General features: G+C 46.6%; 1 protein-coding gene across 6 annotated transcripts in view; it reads right to left on the bottom strand.

Annotated features, from left to right (window-relative positions):
• LOC110530401 (histone-lysine N-methyltransferase 2C) overlaps positions 1 to 16,537 on the bottom strand; it is a 139,395-nt gene that overhangs the window by 36,788 nt on the left and 86,070 nt on the right. For 5 of the 6 annotated variants that reach the window (XM_036986029.1, XM_036986030.1, XM_036986031.1 and 2 more), the window contains exons 12-26: positions 12,348 to 12,434; positions 11,284 to 12,068; positions 9,382 to 9,516; positions 7,733 to 7,849; positions 7,169 to 7,273; positions 6,929 to 7,033; positions 6,348 to 6,529; positions 5,879 to 6,043; positions 4,531 to 4,637; positions 4,342 to 4,416; positions 3,719 to 3,931; positions 3,048 to 3,170; positions 2,477 to 2,602; positions 2,125 to 2,255; positions 104 to 317 (exon numbers count right to left, since the gene is read on the bottom strand). In XM_036986029.1, coding sequence (XP_036841924.1) covers positions 104 to 317; positions 2,125 to 2,255; positions 2,477 to 2,602; positions 3,048 to 3,170; positions 3,719 to 3,931; positions 4,342 to 4,416; positions 4,531 to 4,637; positions 5,879 to 6,043; positions 6,348 to 6,529; positions 6,929 to 7,033; positions 7,169 to 7,273; positions 7,733 to 7,849; positions 9,382 to 9,516; positions 11,284 to 12,068; positions 12,348 to 12,434 — 2,670 coding nt within the window. The remainder of the gene's footprint in view (positions 1 to 103; positions 318 to 2,124; positions 2,256 to 2,476; positions 2,603 to 3,047; positions 3,171 to 3,718; positions 3,932 to 4,341; positions 4,417 to 4,530; positions 4,638 to 5,878; positions 6,044 to 6,347; positions 6,530 to 6,928; positions 7,034 to 7,168; positions 7,274 to 7,732; positions 7,850 to 9,381; positions 9,517 to 11,283; positions 12,069 to 12,347; positions 12,435 to 16,537) is intronic. The other variant, XM_036986034.1, reaches the window with a different exon arrangement.

The following is a 16,537-nucleotide window of genomic DNA, read 5'->3' as shown; positions in this document are numbered from 1 at the left end:
AAAAGAGTGTGTGTGTGTGTGAGCGTGTGTGTGTGAGCGTGCGAGCATGTGTGTGTGTGAGTGTCTGTGTCTGTGTCTCTATGTGTATCTGTGTAGTACATACGAGGTCCTGGTGGTCTGGTGGGTCTGGACGTGCCCGAGGTCACACTGAGGAGGGGGTACGAGGAGGGGTCCAGGAAGCTGGTGGTGGGTTGCTTCCTGTCCCTCTGGGGCCCGGCTCCGGTCCTTGCTTGGCCCTCCTCCATTAGGCCAGACTCCACCGCCTGTTGCCTGCTCTGCTTGCTCTTATCCAGCAGGTCCTTACCGAAGAACGCCTCCTAGACAACACAGCATGGGTCAATTCTCCATAGACACACCATACTTCAGGATAACTGACAACCTTTCATATCTCCCACCTTTTATCAAGAGGCACAGAAACATGATCCATCCCTTCTGTTTGTATTTCTTCTTTTTTTACATGCTATGCAGAACAAAGTTGACAAGGGGACGCATTGAGGCAAACACTTCTGCTGCTTTTGCCAATAGTCGTGTCAGTGGACTCTCTCTCTCTCTACCAGTGTAGATGGATCCACGTAGCTATCTCCCCATCAGCAATGTATCTCTCCAGCGGATGGACACATGACTGCTGCAGCCAAACCACTGTGCTGGGACATTAAAAGCCTAGTTTACCATTTAAATCATTAATCCAATGTGCTCCTCCTTTGTGTTGGGTGTCGGGGCCCTTTAGGTTTTACTTGGTCTCTGGGCCTGGCCCTCCTGCTGTGGAGTACAGACCAGCAGTGACAGATGCCCATGGCTTAATGCACCTCCTCACATCTCATCTGTTTCGGGCCAACACAAGGTGACATAGAGCTCAGGGTTTGAGACGAGAGAGGAAGGGAGGGAGAGAGATAAATAGAGAGTGAGGGAGAGAGAGACTGGGGAGAGAGAGAGAGAGAGAGAGAGAGAGAGAGAGAGAGAAAGAGAGAGAGAGACTGGGGAGAGAGAGAGAGAGAGAGAGAGAGAGAGAGAGAGAGAGAGAGAGGAAGGGAGGGAGAGAGAGAGAGAGAGAGAGAGAGAGAGAGAGAGAGAGAGAGGAAGGGAGGGAGAGAGAGAGAGAGACTGGGGAGAGAGAGAGAGAGAGAGAGAGAGAGAGAGAGAGAGAGAGAGAGAGAGGAAGGGAGGGAGGGAGAGATAAATAGAGAGTGAGGGAGAGAGAGATAGACTGGGGAGAGAGAGATAGAGAGTGAGGGAGAGAGAGATAGACTGGGGAGAGAGAGATAGAGAGGGAGAGAGAGAGAGAGACTGGGGAGAGAGAGAGAGAGAGAGAGAGAGAGAGAGAGAGAGAGAGAGGAACTCACGGCACCCCCAACGCCTTCCCTCCCCAACCGCCTTCCCTCCCCAACCACCCCCACTCCCCAACAAATGGCACTAACCTTTCCTACTAGCACTGACTTTGCTGATTAATACTTGAGGAAAAATGTTCTTGATACGTTTGTGATATGTTGTCTCACCTAGCTATCTTAAGACGAATGCACTAATTGTAAGTCGCTCGGAATAAGACTGCTAAATAACAAAACATTTATGTAAACGTAATGCATCGATTCCCAACCCAAACCGAGGTCATTTGGAGAGGAAGAGTAGTAGAGGATGTAAAGCTACCCACTCAGGGTAACGCCTGTAGGCATTCTCTAGTACTTTAAGAAAGCACAAAGACGGGGCTGCCGTCTCCAATGGTCCATCTTTAAGTTGTTGCCAGGCAGTATGCCAAGTATTATCTGTATTCTCAGGCCTCCCATTGGGTGAGATAACTACTTTTTATGTAAATGCAACATGACGTTCCAGGCTGTCAGGGTGCTACTGCATCTATGAATGGTTGCCTCGATTTTTAAATACAGAAAATAGTTGACATTTGGATTGGCAGCTTATTCAGACAATTATTTATCTGCATATGGAGGATCCAAAGATGTTTTTTTGCAGCAAGACAGCCTCTACTCCAAACACTTTGCCTACCAAATTGCTGTGTTGCCTGATTGTAATGTTATAATTATGAAAGGAAATCATGGCTGCACATATTCCCTCAGTTCTAAAAACAACAAGACCCTGAGACAAATGTCGGAGTCATAATGTAGATGTGGGACTGACCTGCAGGTAGGTGGGAAAGGCCTCCTCTAGCTTGGTTTTCTTCTTCCTATAGCGTTTCTTGATCTTCTCTGGGGCCTCCAGCCCAGGGGGAGTCTGTTCCAAAGGGGTGTCAGGCAGCACCTCTCCCCAGCCTGCAGTAGGGGCAGAACATTTGGATCAGAATCTTGTCCTTAAAAATATAGAATCTGTTTATTAGGTTTATGTATTCTACAAGAAAACAAAAATCACGAGCACCAATGATTAAAACAGGAGTCATTTTTCTATTTGTACAACAGAGGTAGAAATAGGATATTCAGGCAAAAGCAGTTGAAGATGCATTGGACTTGGGTAGATGAGTTGTGTGAAAACTGACCCTCCTCCTTCCCTGTGGGGGGTTCAGAAACAGAGCCAGAGGAATCCTTCCTGCTCAGGGATCGTTTGGCCTTGCCTGGGCCCTGACCTGGACGGCTCCGCTGGCGCACCATGAAGCCACCGATGCCTGAGAAAAAGATGTTCAATAATGAACCAACACAACTAACAATCACTCCATAGTCTCCAACTGTTCAGTGAAAAGCTTATAAACAAATTGGGGGAGATAAGATTGCTGGTTCTTAGCAAGTAAAATATACAAATTGTCATAGGGAACTTTTATTAGAATGCTACTGATCTCGGTTCAATTTGGAAATTGGTGTTGGGAGGAAAACGAACACGTGGGTCTTCTTCTTGGTGGTTTAATAAAGCACGGATCAATGCTTTTCACTAGATAAGGAAACATCTTTAATCCAGACTACAGAAAACACCATTTATAACCCCCGGAATGAGCCCTCTTTCTTTCTTTGCTTCCAAGGCCTTGTCTTGTCATCCCTGAGCTTGGCTAGCTGTGCGGCACGTACTGCACCATTTCACGCTCCAGAGGAGCTGTCTCCTCCAATCAGGTGCCCTACCCGGCCGGTACGGCTTCCTCTTCCTCTTCTTGCTGTCGTCGGCCCCCTTGGACTTGTCTTCTGCTGGCTCTCGCTCCGGGCTCGAGTCAGACTTCCCTTCGCAGTCCAGAGAAAGGTCCGTCTCTGCGAGTGAGTGAATGAGTGAGAGGTGATGAGCAGACAGACAAGGGGAAGTACCCAGCAGTCTGCAGACTGGACCAACAGACCCCCCCCCCCCTGCCCCCAAGCAACAGCACCCAGGGTCAATTCAATTTCAACTCCAGTCATCTTCAAGAGATTAACCTAATTGCACTTCTGGAATTTTCCATTTTGGGAATTTACCTCATAATTAAGTGCACCCTCAACTCTACCCCACCACCTATTCGTCTGCTGTCAAGAGTCATGTGAATTTGAGAATGTGAAAGACTACTGCCATTTCGGAGGAAAGGTGCTACTTAATCCAGGACTAGTGTTAATTTGTGTACAGGAAACTGGTCCATAGTGTTTTCTGACAAGCTTGTTGTATTTAAAGTCAGGCCCCTCTGGTTACATTCTCAAGACAATCAATGACAATGTCTAAACTGCATATATTTTGTAAAAGGGGCCTTGTTTATTGTTTTGTTTTTGCTGTATACTGAGCTGGGGGTAAGATCCATTAAACGATTGTGAAAAAAATCAATAAAGTCAGGCACCTCTGTGGTCCTCCATGTCCTCGTCCCGGGAGTGTTCTGACAGCAGGTCCAGGGGGGCCTGCAGCACTGCCACACTATTCTGGTTGATGATCTTCAGCTTCAGCTTGGGCTTGGGTTTCCTACGCCGCGACGCAGGGGCCGACAGGCTCTGGAGCTGACACCGGCCCGACTCCGTCAGACACACACCGTCCTGAGTGTACGTCCTCGCCAAGTCTGAAAGGCACAAGCACACACACAACTCACACGGTTATGGTAATGTATGATGGCCCTAGATGAACTGGAATGAATGAATGTACTGGATTGTCCAAGTTGATTGAAAGTCGTTTTCAAGATATGTAACCTTTGCATCATATGATGCTGTGTTTGCATCATACAGGGATGATTTCTGTATATTGAAAGTTACAGACCTTGAAAACTTGATTGCTGACAAGCAAAATATGTTGGGTCTATGTCAACCATGCACTAATAAAACAAATACCAAAAGATAGTTTTTGGGTGGAGTTTTCCTTTAAGTTGAAGAGTTAAAAGGCCACTCTGAGATGAAGATATCTCTCAATCGACAAGAAATATCTAGAATAAATATCTAAAAACACAAAAGGCAGACAGACGTATGTTCTTCTTACCCATTTCTTTAGCCTTTGTGACAACTTGCGTCATAACTGCCGGCTCAATGGAGTCTCTGGCCTTGGACACTAGTGCTGTTGATGCAGTGAAGAGGGACACAAAAGCCAATGATTAATTGGCTGCAGCCTGCAAGGCTCAGATAGTGTAGCAAGGTTTCAGAAGGCTATACTGTAGCTAGTAGTCCTTACCCTTGGAGGTCTTGTGGACACGGCACATGGTGCAGTCAAAGCTGCTGTCTGCTGCTTTCTCCACGTCCTCTTCCGAATGGAGACCCTGGCAGGAACCATGGATCCATCTATGGGAGAGGAAGAAGAGGGAGAAGAGGTTGGGGTTACGACAGAGGGACAACGGGGTTGGGGTTAAGGGTACCATAAAGGGGCAGGAGGAGAAGGGGGTTGGGGTTAATGGTACCATAAAGGGGCAGGAGGACAAGGGGGTTGATATTAAGGGTACCATAAAGGGGCAAGGTAAGATGGGGGTTGGGGTTAAGGGTACTATAAAGTGGCAGGAGGAGAAGGGTGTTAATGGTCCATAAAGAGGCAGGAGGAGAAGGGGGTTGGGGTTAAGGGAACCATAAAGGGGCAGGAGGAGAAGGGGGTTGGGGTTAAGGGAACCATAAAATGGCAGGAGGAGAAGGGGGTTAAGGGTACCATAAAGGGGCAGGAGGAGAAGGGGGTTAGGGTTAAGGGAACCATAAAGGGGCAGGAGGAGAAGGGGGTTGGAGTTAAGGGTACCATAAAGGGGCAGGAGGAAAAGGGGGTTGGGATTAAGGGTACCATAAAGGGGCAAGGTAAGTAAGGGGGTTGGGGTTAAGGGTACCATAAAGTGGCAGGAGGAGAAGGGGGTTAAGGGTACCATTAAGGGGCAGGAGGAGAAGGGGGTTAGGGGTACCATAAAGGGGCAGGAGGAGAAGGGGGTTAAGGGTACCATGAAGGGGTAGGAGGAGAAGGGGGTTAAGGGTACCATAAAGGGGCAGGGGAGGAAGGGGGTTGGGGTTAAGGGGACCATAAAGAAGCAGGAGGAGAAGGGGGTTAAGGGTACCATAAAGGGGCAGGGACGGAAGGGGGTTGGGGTTAAGGGTACCATAAAGGGGCAGGGGAGGAAGGGGGTTGGGGTTAAGGGTACCATAAACGGGCAGGGCTAGAAGGGGGTTGGGTTTAAGGGTACCATAAAGGGGCAGGGGAGGAAGGGGGTTGGGGTTAAGGGTACCATAAAGGGGCAGGAGGAGAAGGGGGTTAAGGGTACCATAAAGGGGCAAGGGAGAAGGGGTTTGGGGTTAAGGGTACCATAAAGGGGCAGGGGAGGAAGGGGGTTGGGGTTAAGGGTACCATAAAGGGGCAGGAGGAGAAGGGGGTTAAGGGTACCATAAAGGGGCAGGGGAGGAAGGGGGTTGGGGTTAAGGGTACCATAAAGGGGCTGTAAGTCTCTGATGTGACAGACTGCACTTCACATGAAATGGTGGTTAACATGTAAATAATCTTATAATAATATAATAATAAAGACATTTGGCTGGTTGGGGAGGAGCACGGGGCCCACCTGTCGCATTGGCGGCACTGCACCACAATCTCGCCCTCGCTGTAGTCCTGGAGACAGAAGGGGCACGTTGCCAGGCTGGCACAGGGGGCGCACTGGGTGTAATTATTCTGCCACTCACACCTCCGGCCTGGCGAGGTGGCACCACACTGGGTACAGGACACACACCTGCAGGAGGGCACAGGAGAGGGAGTGAGGACAGGTGTCAATGAAGAGGTGAGTAGTACATTCAGGTGATTGTACAGGGCATTGAGAAATAACAACTCAATCATTCATGGGGGAAAAGGTTTTTCTGTGTGAGGGGACGGCAAATAATAAAGTTTTGTTACTGGTACTTTGACTTTTCACTTACATCTACGAATATTGATGATATACTATATAGAGAATAGGGGGCCATTTGGGACACAGCCATGTTATAATAATAGGAAGAGGTTGAGGGGGTGCACAGATGAGGCAGCAGGCAGCTACACACCATTTGCACTTCCAGCTGTCCTTGGGAACGTTCTGCAGCGGAGGGTCCAGGCAGTAGGTGTGGTAGCTGATGTCACAGTCGTCACACAGCAGCAGACGGCCCGGGTCGGTGGCCTGGCCACACGCTTCACACACCGTACACTCCAGACAGCGCCAGCCTTTATTCAACACCACCTTGGTGATCTGGGATGAGGATATTGGCAAAAGTCCACATTGCGTGCGCTTGTCTCAGTAAAACAGTCCTATAGTAATGGACATTGATATATCGCTGTCCAGCTGAGCTACACTAAAGAGTTTTGTTTGCAGTAATTGGCAGCATTAAGATAGAAGGATAGAAGCAACTTGAGCCGAGCGTCATCTGATTACAGAGTTAACATGGTCCGTTTAATCCAGTTGACACTTGCACACACTGAATCAGTCATATCCAGGTTAAAATCTTGGCTACACAATTCAAAGGATTTGAAATCAGTAGACAATTAACCCTGAGCCCAATCATAACTGGAGTTCCCATGTTTCCTGTTCTTATGTAGTATCAATCTTCATGAAGACCTCAGAGTGGCTCTGCCACTGTAAGGGACTTACCTTGATGCCAACACAGAATGGGTGGTAGCACTGCCCACACTGGGCACAGGCCAGGAGACGACCCTCAGCACCCAGACCAAAACTCCCACACACCACACACATGTCCTGAGAGGGAAACAAATGGAGTTTACATACAGTAATAGAGATTCAAAGTTCCACTGTACTAGGTAAGAGGGAATAATTGAATAATTGTTAAAGGTACAGTGAATGTATAAATTGTGTACGAATACACATGCCCACCTGTTTCAATGTGAAACTGTCGTTGCTGGAGAATATGACCACAGTGTTGTGCATGGCATTCTCCTCTTCTTCCTTTACCTGATATGGTGATTCCATGGAGGTCACCTGCATGTTATGAAGCACAGTATGGATTGAGGAGGATTGTGTCCCTGTATGAGAAAAGTTATCCTCTGATTTCTTACCATTAATACAGGGGTATAGCCTACATCTCAATAGGGCTTAATTATAGGGCATGTCCTAACATGTGATTGTCTCACAGCACGTGAAGATGACAGCATCACAAGACAATGCCAAGATATCGCTATTGATTAGCATTAGACTGCGACACTAATGCTGTGTCAATACCCTTTGCTATTGAGTAACATGCCCACTGGGAGGATTGTGTTTTTATGTTGCAGTCTTTACAGCTAGAACATAATCTGGTCTGTTTACAATACACACCAGGGAACCTAGGACACTAATGGATAAGGGGTAAATAAAACAGTGCTTTGCCTACCAATTCATTGTAATGGATTAGTGTCAACTAAAGTGATCAGGTTGGTTGGTGTTGGTGACATAGCCTACCCCCGGGTTGACTGTGGGACTGGCGCCGTTCTTCCCCCTGGCTCGGCCCCGCCCTCCTCTGCCCGACAGCCCCGCCCCTCTGGGTCGCCTCCTCCCAGGGAAGCCTGACCCTCGACCCTGCAGACAGAGAGAAACACACACACACCTTAGTGCTCCTTCTAAACTAACACACACACAAAGAGAAAACACACACACATACTCACGCACAGCACACGGAGAGAAACGCACACAATTGCACAGGTCGCGCTCGGTCTCACACAGAAACACGCGCGTGCGTCCTGGCCTGCTAGACCTGAGCGATGAAGTCAGCTTAATTAAAAAGTCTGCCATAGAGAACCTTTCCTGCAGCCCACTGTGGAGCTGTGAGGCTGCTGGCATCTAGTGAGATAAGACTGTAAAACAGGAAGAACAGCTCGGTCTACTTCCACAGAGGTAATGACATTTCCCCTCCAGTGTTGTTTGCTTGGATGGTAGGTAGTAGAACGTTGCTAGTGCAAGCAAAGCCTACGCACAGATAAGAAATGGTTTGTTTTGCAAAAGTCCAAACCTAAAAAAATATTAGAATCGCACTTCATTCAAGCTATAAACCATAAATTGATGCTGGGGGAAAAGCAGTCATTTCAGATTCAGGAGAGAAGAAAATGTATTCAACTAGGACTACTCTACATTCTAGAACTGTTCAGAGCAGAGTCTGTCCAGTGGTGACAACACAAAACCCATTTCATCAAATAAGCCCTGTTGACGTTCTGATCTTTCTTAGGCCTCTCTCTCTGCTGCAACATTCTGCGAGGCAGCCTTTCGAACACAAAAGAGTCCAGGCTCTCTGTCCAGGCTGTCGACAGAGGGCCTCTAATGTTATTCTGACCATTTGAGCTCCATTATGCTGTCAACACATTTCCAGTGCTGGTGGCTGGTTGGGCCTAATCACGACTGTCAAACTGGGGTCTACTTTCCATGAATCTCCCCCACCACCCAAACCTATCCCCCGATCCCCCATTTAGCTACAGACCAGTCCCTCCCAGCCCCCCAGCCTTCTGACGTCCTGATTGACACACAGTATGGTGCCATTTAACCTGCCCTGGACCCCTGCTAAGACCCAGCAATTACCACCTCACTTAGAGCTAGAGCTTGTGATGCTAATGTCACCATGGCGACATATTACAGTATCCACTTGGGCAGGCCCACACAGCCCACTTAATAAAATCCCAATCTCCACCCTGTCCCAAACTTACCCACAAATGTATGAATCAAACAAAACAACAAACAAACTAAGAAACAAACACAGATGAAACCTTCTGCCTTGGGCTGCAAACGTAGGCCAAGCTATAGCACCATGCTTTGGGTTAACGTTACATGTACAAAGACTAGAAAGGGATTGTCTCTGGCGGATAAAAGTGAGGTATTCTGCCATTAAGGGGGAGTTGAATTAAGCTACTATAGGCTCACATCCACCATTCCCCAATTAGCCTTTTGCATTGATAGGTGAATGATGGATGATTAATGACGAAAGTTCATCATTAAGATAGTGACATCAATCATCACTCTGCCAGTGCACTTCACAAAGCCTAAGTGGTAAACAGGGCGCTGCCGTGGCATGGCCCTGTGGTGGTTCTGGTGGTCTCCAGAGAGAGAGAGCCATGGTTCTTTACCACTCGGATGCTCCATCCGGGGCTACCGCAGCCGGAGGAGAGCTGCCTGGTATTTGAGACGTCCCACCCCTCTGGCTGGTCTGGGGACCAGGAGGGAGAGCTCACACTGCTATGGGGGCTCCCATGCCATGCGCCCTAAGGTAAAGGTAGGGGGGGGGTCGGGTTGGGGGTGAGAGAGTGGGAGAGGGAAGGAAGGAAGGAGGAGGGCGACAAAATGCAGCAACTTAAAAACCAAGCCAGCGATGGTGTAAACATAAGAGACAGTGATGTTAAAGATGCAGTGAGTTTAAAAAAAGGCTAGTGGCTGAAGAAGCTTGCTGGGGAAATTCTACACACCCCAAGTAAAAGCAGAGTTAATGACTCTGTTCTGATTTGGGGTGTAAAACCAGGATGATATGATGCACATGATGCTTTATATATTGAAGCCATGCCTAGAGATCTCTCATGCATATAAGTTGAGGCATGTTTGGAGGTAGATATTCAGACAGCATTTGCATGGGTTAAGCAGAATTGTGTTAGTCGGCACAGGAACCTTGAGTTCACACAGCACAGCAGCATTCGCCAAGGTAACGGCACCGTGTAACAGCAGCAGGAGGAGGAGGAAGAGACCTCAGCATCCTCTCGCCATGGCAACTCCATGTCACTGCCTCACTCATACCACTGGCTTTTTGACAAAACAACGCCTGGTTACGTCAGGCAGCACGACTGACAGAGCATGCCTCAAGACAGAAGCATGCTAGACTTGAAGACACTACATCTGAATGTACAAGATTGCACTGTATTCAAATTTCCACATCCAGATATCCTCCAGGCCTGAACTAACAAATTAGTCTAAGTCTACACCCACCGTTTATTTAAGAAATAGGTTATATCTGGAGAGAAAAACACAGTGTTTCAAAGCTTAACTCTAGTCAGTCTCAGAATCATCCATAATATATCATAGCCATGGGTGTGATTAATATCCCAGTTCTAAGCACATAAGATTTGTCCCAACCCGCATACAGTGTCCCTGACTAGCGGCTTGATGAAAGTGGAATGTGCTTAACAAAACCCTAATGAAAGGTATTCAAGGGAGAATGCACAAGACATGTACTAGGATTTCCATGGAGAGGGCACACTAGTCTAGGACAGGTGCAATTTAATTATTGATGTTATACTGCAGTCTTGTATATAGGCTTTATGGATCTATAAAAAGTAGTGTGCTATTACTGTGTATGTATGTTGGCAGTGTGTTCCTATAGGGCTGTGGGGCAGTGCGTGTGTCTGTGTGTAGACAAAGTGAGAGAAAGTATGGTAGATTATGTAGATGGGGGGTAAAGTGTGTGAACGGTCTTGATGAGGGTGTTTGCATATGGCCTAAGGAATACAACTCTATAAGCATTCTCATTCTGCACAGTGTGACTTTTAGAGTCCAACAGACCAAGTGAAAACTGAGGGGAAAGGGTGAGAACGGCCTTGAACTCTGCTGATGATACAACAGACACAATGGTTCTCAACTGCCACCACTGGCAAGTTCTCCGGGTTAAGTGTTCTCTGCAGCAGCAACACTTGTTTTGTTCCTATTTCAAACCCCTGAGTCAAGTCACCACTCTGGGGCAGAGCATTCAGAATGCTTATCCACCTCTCATCATCAGATATGTACACTCACCCACACAATGACCAAACAGAGGATCAATGGCATAAAACAATTACTCTACGGTTTTCAACCCGGGATTATACATGCTTTTTGAAAATATAATAAATACAGGCCTATGTAATACATAAATAAGTAATACATTACAAGTAATTAAATAAATAAGCAAATAAGAGATTCTAAAAGAGATTCTGTAGCTTTGGGATAACGCATGATTACCCTTGAAATACTAAGAATAACACACCCACCACCCACCCAGCACTACCAACCTGCTTCACCCTAGGTCTGCCTGGGGAGAACTTCCTCTTGGAGATGGCTGGCTTGCCCATGCCAATCTTAGGGGTGAGTGGTATGAGGGTGGTGGAGGAGAAGCTGCTGACGTTTTCCCCCAGGGTAGGGTGGGGCTGGTGAGGTTGGGGAGGCTGCCTGGGAGAGGGACCCCTGTTCCTAGGGGAGGAGTGGGTAGGGGAGGCAGCCATCTCTGCCAGTCTTTCCATAGATGTCTTGTAGGGCTTATCATTGATGGGGGGGCTGAGGTGGGAGAGGTTAGGCTTGCTCTCAGTCTCAGGTGTGGTGTCCATCTCTTCCGAGGCGCCGGCCACCATCGAAACCCCATCAGTCAGAATCCCAGACATTTGTTTCTCCCTCCAAGCCTCCTTCGCTGCAGTCTCCAGACCTGAAGGACCTTCAACCTGTTCAACTTCTGAAGGCTCAGGGGCTGAGGCCTCCATGGGTTCTTCCTTGATGGTTACGGATGCAGTACTAGGTTCTTTGGTGGTGGTGGTGGTGGTGGTGGTGGTGGTGGTGGTGGTGGTGGGTGGGGTCAAGGCCTTAATGTCCTCTGTGCTGGGTCTGGGTTTGACCACCCTCTTTTCAGAAGAGGGTTCTGTGTTTGCTGACTTGGTCATTCCTGTTGTCATATCCTGTGGCTGCTCTGGCTCTGCTAGAGTCTGGGTTGGCAGATGTATGGGCTGCTCAGGCTCCTGCTTGTTCAACCTGGGAGACTCAGGACTCTCTTTTGAAGTGATCAGGGTCTCTGCTGCTGGTTGCATTTCTGAGAAAGTAAACAGAGATCACAACACAGGACACGTCAATATAATGTAATCATGGAAACCAATCAATGATAAACCAGAATGGATGCACAACACAGGCTAATTTAACACCAATATGTCAAGCAACAGAAGTTGCCTAAACTAAGCTGGTATAGGGCCTATTCAAAAATGACTACCAATTATTGTGAGGAAGTGGAAATAGAAGTACAGGAAGAACTATACATTGAAAGTAAAGCTAATATTTGGCTATAGTAATGGATTAAGGTGATGGTGAGACCTACCTGTATGTAATTGGCTCCGGTCCTTGTTGACAGACACCTCAGTCTCTTGCTCCACCCCCTCAACAGCAGCAGCTTCCACCGACACACCTAGGAGAGAAGAAGGGAATGAGAAAAACCAAGCTGCCATGCCGCCATCATCGACTGTTCATATGGCCAGACGCAGCCTGTTACATAACTACCGATTATCTGGGAAAGATTAGAGTCATAATTTTCATCTCAGGATATGGACATAATTAAACATTAATGGAATGAAAATGAAAAAGTGGGTGACAGAGAGAGAAAGAGCAAAGTCAGAGCGAGAGAGAGGCGCGAGAGAGGTGAAAGAGAGAGAGGTGAGAGTGAAATAAATAAATAAATATTAGAGGGGGCCAATACAGGTGGAAATATTATGATGCCCAGCAGGCTTATTGGCAGTGAAATGAGTCAGTTTATTAAACATTTTGTATTAAACCCTCTTTTCCTGCCAACTTCGTGATATCCAATTTCAATCCAATTACTATCTTGTCTCATTGCTGCAACTCCCCAACGTGTTCGGGAGAGGCGAAGGTTGTGTCATGCGTCCTCCGAAACATTACCCGCCAAACCGCGATTCTTAACACCCACCAACTTAACCCTGGAGCCAGCCACACAAATGTGACGGAGGAAAAACTGTTTAATGGACGACTGAAGTCAGCCTGTAGGTGCTCGGCCCGCCACAAAGAGTCGCTAGAGCGTGATGGGCCAAGTGTAGTCCACCCCCCGGCCAAACCCGGACAACGCCGGGCCAATTGTGTGCCGCCCTATGGGACTCCCGGTAACGGCCGGTTGTAACACAGCCTGGGATCAAATCCGGGTCCGAAGTGGCGCCTCAAGCACTGCGATGAAGTGTCTTAGACCGCTGCACCACTAGGGAGACATGGAATGAGTCAGTTTTAACTGTGCATTATTTCAAATCACACCCTAAGTCCCAACAGCCAAAGTGGCATAGCTTTCGATTTGTAAATCCAAACCTAGCTAGCAGCCTTTGATTACAGTGGCTGTCCCTCGCTCACACACTAAACCGAACCACTGAGACTTGCATATTTCCAGCCAAGTCCCCCACAAAGCAGTGGAGGCTACTGAGGGGAGGACGGCACATAATGATGGCTGGAATGGAGTCAATGGAATGGTATTAAACACATCAAACGTGGTTTCCATGTGGTTGATACCATTCCATTGACTCCATTCCAGCCATCAATATGAGCCGTCCTCCCATCAGCAGCCTCCATTGCCACAAAGTAACCAAATAATCCATTACTAAATAATGAATCTGTCACATAAAAATACCAAATTTTCTCATGGCAAAGACACCGATCTAGGCCAACACTGGACAGGAAGACTTTATTAACTCAATATTAGCGGAGGTTAACAGTCCTGAGCTGCAGGCTATTAAACACTTCAGGTGAGCTACCGCACACTTCAAGTCAACTGTGGAGAACAGACCTTGTGGTGCACACACACAATGCAAGCAATTTTGTCCCAATCAAGCAACGTAGTATTCTATGGACTGTGTTGCAATAAAATTATTTGTCATTGCATTCTTGAACATTCTCTGGTAGCTCCTCACATCTATCCTGAGAATTCATGATGGCAACTTGGCACAATGAACTACAAACACTTTTCCCAACTTCCCATGTTGTTACTATTGTCCAAACGTAGGCCATGTGAGCATTATTGCTGGCTGGGGAAGGGCTAGGAATAACCATGACAAACTGCTACATATCAGGGCTCTGAGCTAGAGTTGTCGCCAGGCCCGAAAATTCTAGCCTGGTCTTACCCAACCCCGGTGAGCTTAAGCCTGAACCCAAGCCTGGTCCGACACAGAAATGTAATGAGCACGAACCCGAAAAAAAATCCTGATTTCTAGAAAACAGCATATTGATTTAAACTGGTGTTGAGAACAAGGCAATCAGAGGCTGGCAGCAGAGGCTGGCAGCAGCGTAGACGAGGAAACAGCCCTAGTCTTAGAAAAGTGAGGAGAATGGAAAACTCACCTCAGGCCGAGTTATGATCAACTGAACAAAGAACATATTGGAATAAATTAGGCTAATGCAATTGAAGGCATGTTTCAAATGGTTGTTTAATAAAACTCCCAAAGTCATATCCAATCTTTATAATCAATTTAAAGCAATAGCCATGTGTTGGAAACTTGATCATTTCAGCACCATTTGGATTGGGACAATGCCATCACGCTGCTCTGAGTCTAAGAAAAACATTATTTTCACTGAATCTCCATTTGGCTACAATTTTTCTTAGGCTGGGAAAATGTTAGCTAAGCTGAGGTGAGTACTCATGATCATATTTAGTCTAGTTTGAGCAGAACTGATTAGCACATTTTGATAGCATGTTAAGTAGCTTATCGGAAAATTTCATCCAAAACTATCTTTTGGTATTTGTTAAATTAATCCATTGTTGATATAGTCCCAAAATGTTTTGCATTTTAAAAGCCCGTGACTTGTCTGATAATCAATTCATGTGATTTTGTTTCACTGTATCGCCATCTATATTTGGTTAATTGATCTCTGTCTGGGCAAGTGACGGTGGTAGTCCCTCCACATAGTAAAACTGTTGCTATGCTAGCCGCCACTCACCGCCTGACCTACGACCACTGCACAATGCAGAGGACAGTAACACAGTGACCAAAATCAAACTCCTGTTGCAAATATTAGTTTTGTTTAATTCACTAATAATAAGGCTTGTGTCGATGAGCCCGGACATGCATGCAATAAGTTAGCTAGCTAGCTTGCCAAGTAGATAGCTATGTGACCTGTTAGCAAAGATTACAATAACTAACCTATTCACCTGTGGTGTTGCTAGCTGGCTGTATCAGCTAAATTATGGGGTATAGGGTGTAGATTTGTGGGGGAAAATGTTGTCTTTATTTCATTTTCAATACATTTGCTAAAATGTAGCTACTTAAGAATCTTCCTGCAAGTTTATGGACCAAGAAAGCTGTAGATCAGTACGTGTTAGTGGTGCGCGGGTCAGCTGCTTGTTCCCCCACACCAGCCACAATTGCTAAATAACCCATCCGCAACCACCCGACAAAGTGAAAATCTGAGTTCCGCCATCTCTGCTTCTTTTGCAGAACAAAGACATTTAGGGACCGGAGAGAAAATGCAATAACAAAAAACTGATAAACTGGAGAAAAAAAATTGGTGTAAAATTTCCTCCGGTTGAAAGGAAATAGAAAGCTGTGAAAATGACCCAACATGTTTCTGATAAAATGTCATATCAGGTTGGATGCATATTTTATGTGCATGAAATCAGTGGCGGTCAGTGTAGGTGCACACAGGTCGAGAGACAAATTTGAGGTGACAGACAGCGACACATGGACGGACGTATGATGTAATAAATGGATGTTTAAAAAATATTTTTCAACAGAGTCAGCGGAATGAATACACCTCTGATCACGCGTAAACACAGAATACGATGTATTCCTTCTCACATCCATGCGCTCTCCTCCGCTCACTTCTTTCCTTCGCTTGTGGACTTCAATGCTATACTAGATTAATTATCTTATCCTTTGATTAGGTGGACAACATGTCAGTTAATGCTGCAAAGAAAAAGCCATATCTCAGACTGGCCAATAAAAATAAAAGACTAAAATGGGCAAAAGAACACAGACACTGGACAGAGGAACACTACCTAGAAGGCCAGCATCCCAAAAATTACGTCTTCACTCTTGATGTTGAGACTGGTGTATTGAGGGTACCATTTAATGAGCTGCCAATTGAAGACTTGTGAGGGTCTGTTTGTCAAACTAGACACTCTAATGTACTTGTCCTCTTGCTCAGATGTACACCGGGGCCTCCCACTCCTCTTTCTACTCTGGTTAGAGACAGTTTGAGCTGTTCTGTGAAGGAGTAGTACACAGCGTTTTATGAGATCTTCAGTTTCTCGGCACTTTCTTGCATGGAATAACCTTCATTTCTCATAACAAAAACAGACTGACGAGTTTCAGAAGAAAGCCTTTGTTTCTGGCCCTTTGAGCCTGTAATCGAACCCACAAATGTTGATGCTCAAGATACTCAACTAGTCTAAAGAAGGCCCGTTGTATTGCTTCTTTAATCAGGACAACAGGTTTCAGCTGTGCTAACATAATTGGTTCGGATCCAGGCAGTATCACAACATGGCCATGACTGAGAGTCCCATAGGGCGGCACACAACTG

Source organism: Oncorhynchus mykiss, chromosome 8 (genome assembly GCF_013265735.2).
Source record: "Oncorhynchus mykiss isolate Arlee chromosome 8, USDA_OmykA_1.1, whole genome shotgun sequence".
NCBI lineage: Eukaryota > Metazoa > Chordata > Actinopteri > Salmoniformes > Salmonidae > Oncorhynchus > Oncorhynchus mykiss.
This window is presented reverse-complemented; position numbering and strand designations above follow the sequence as displayed.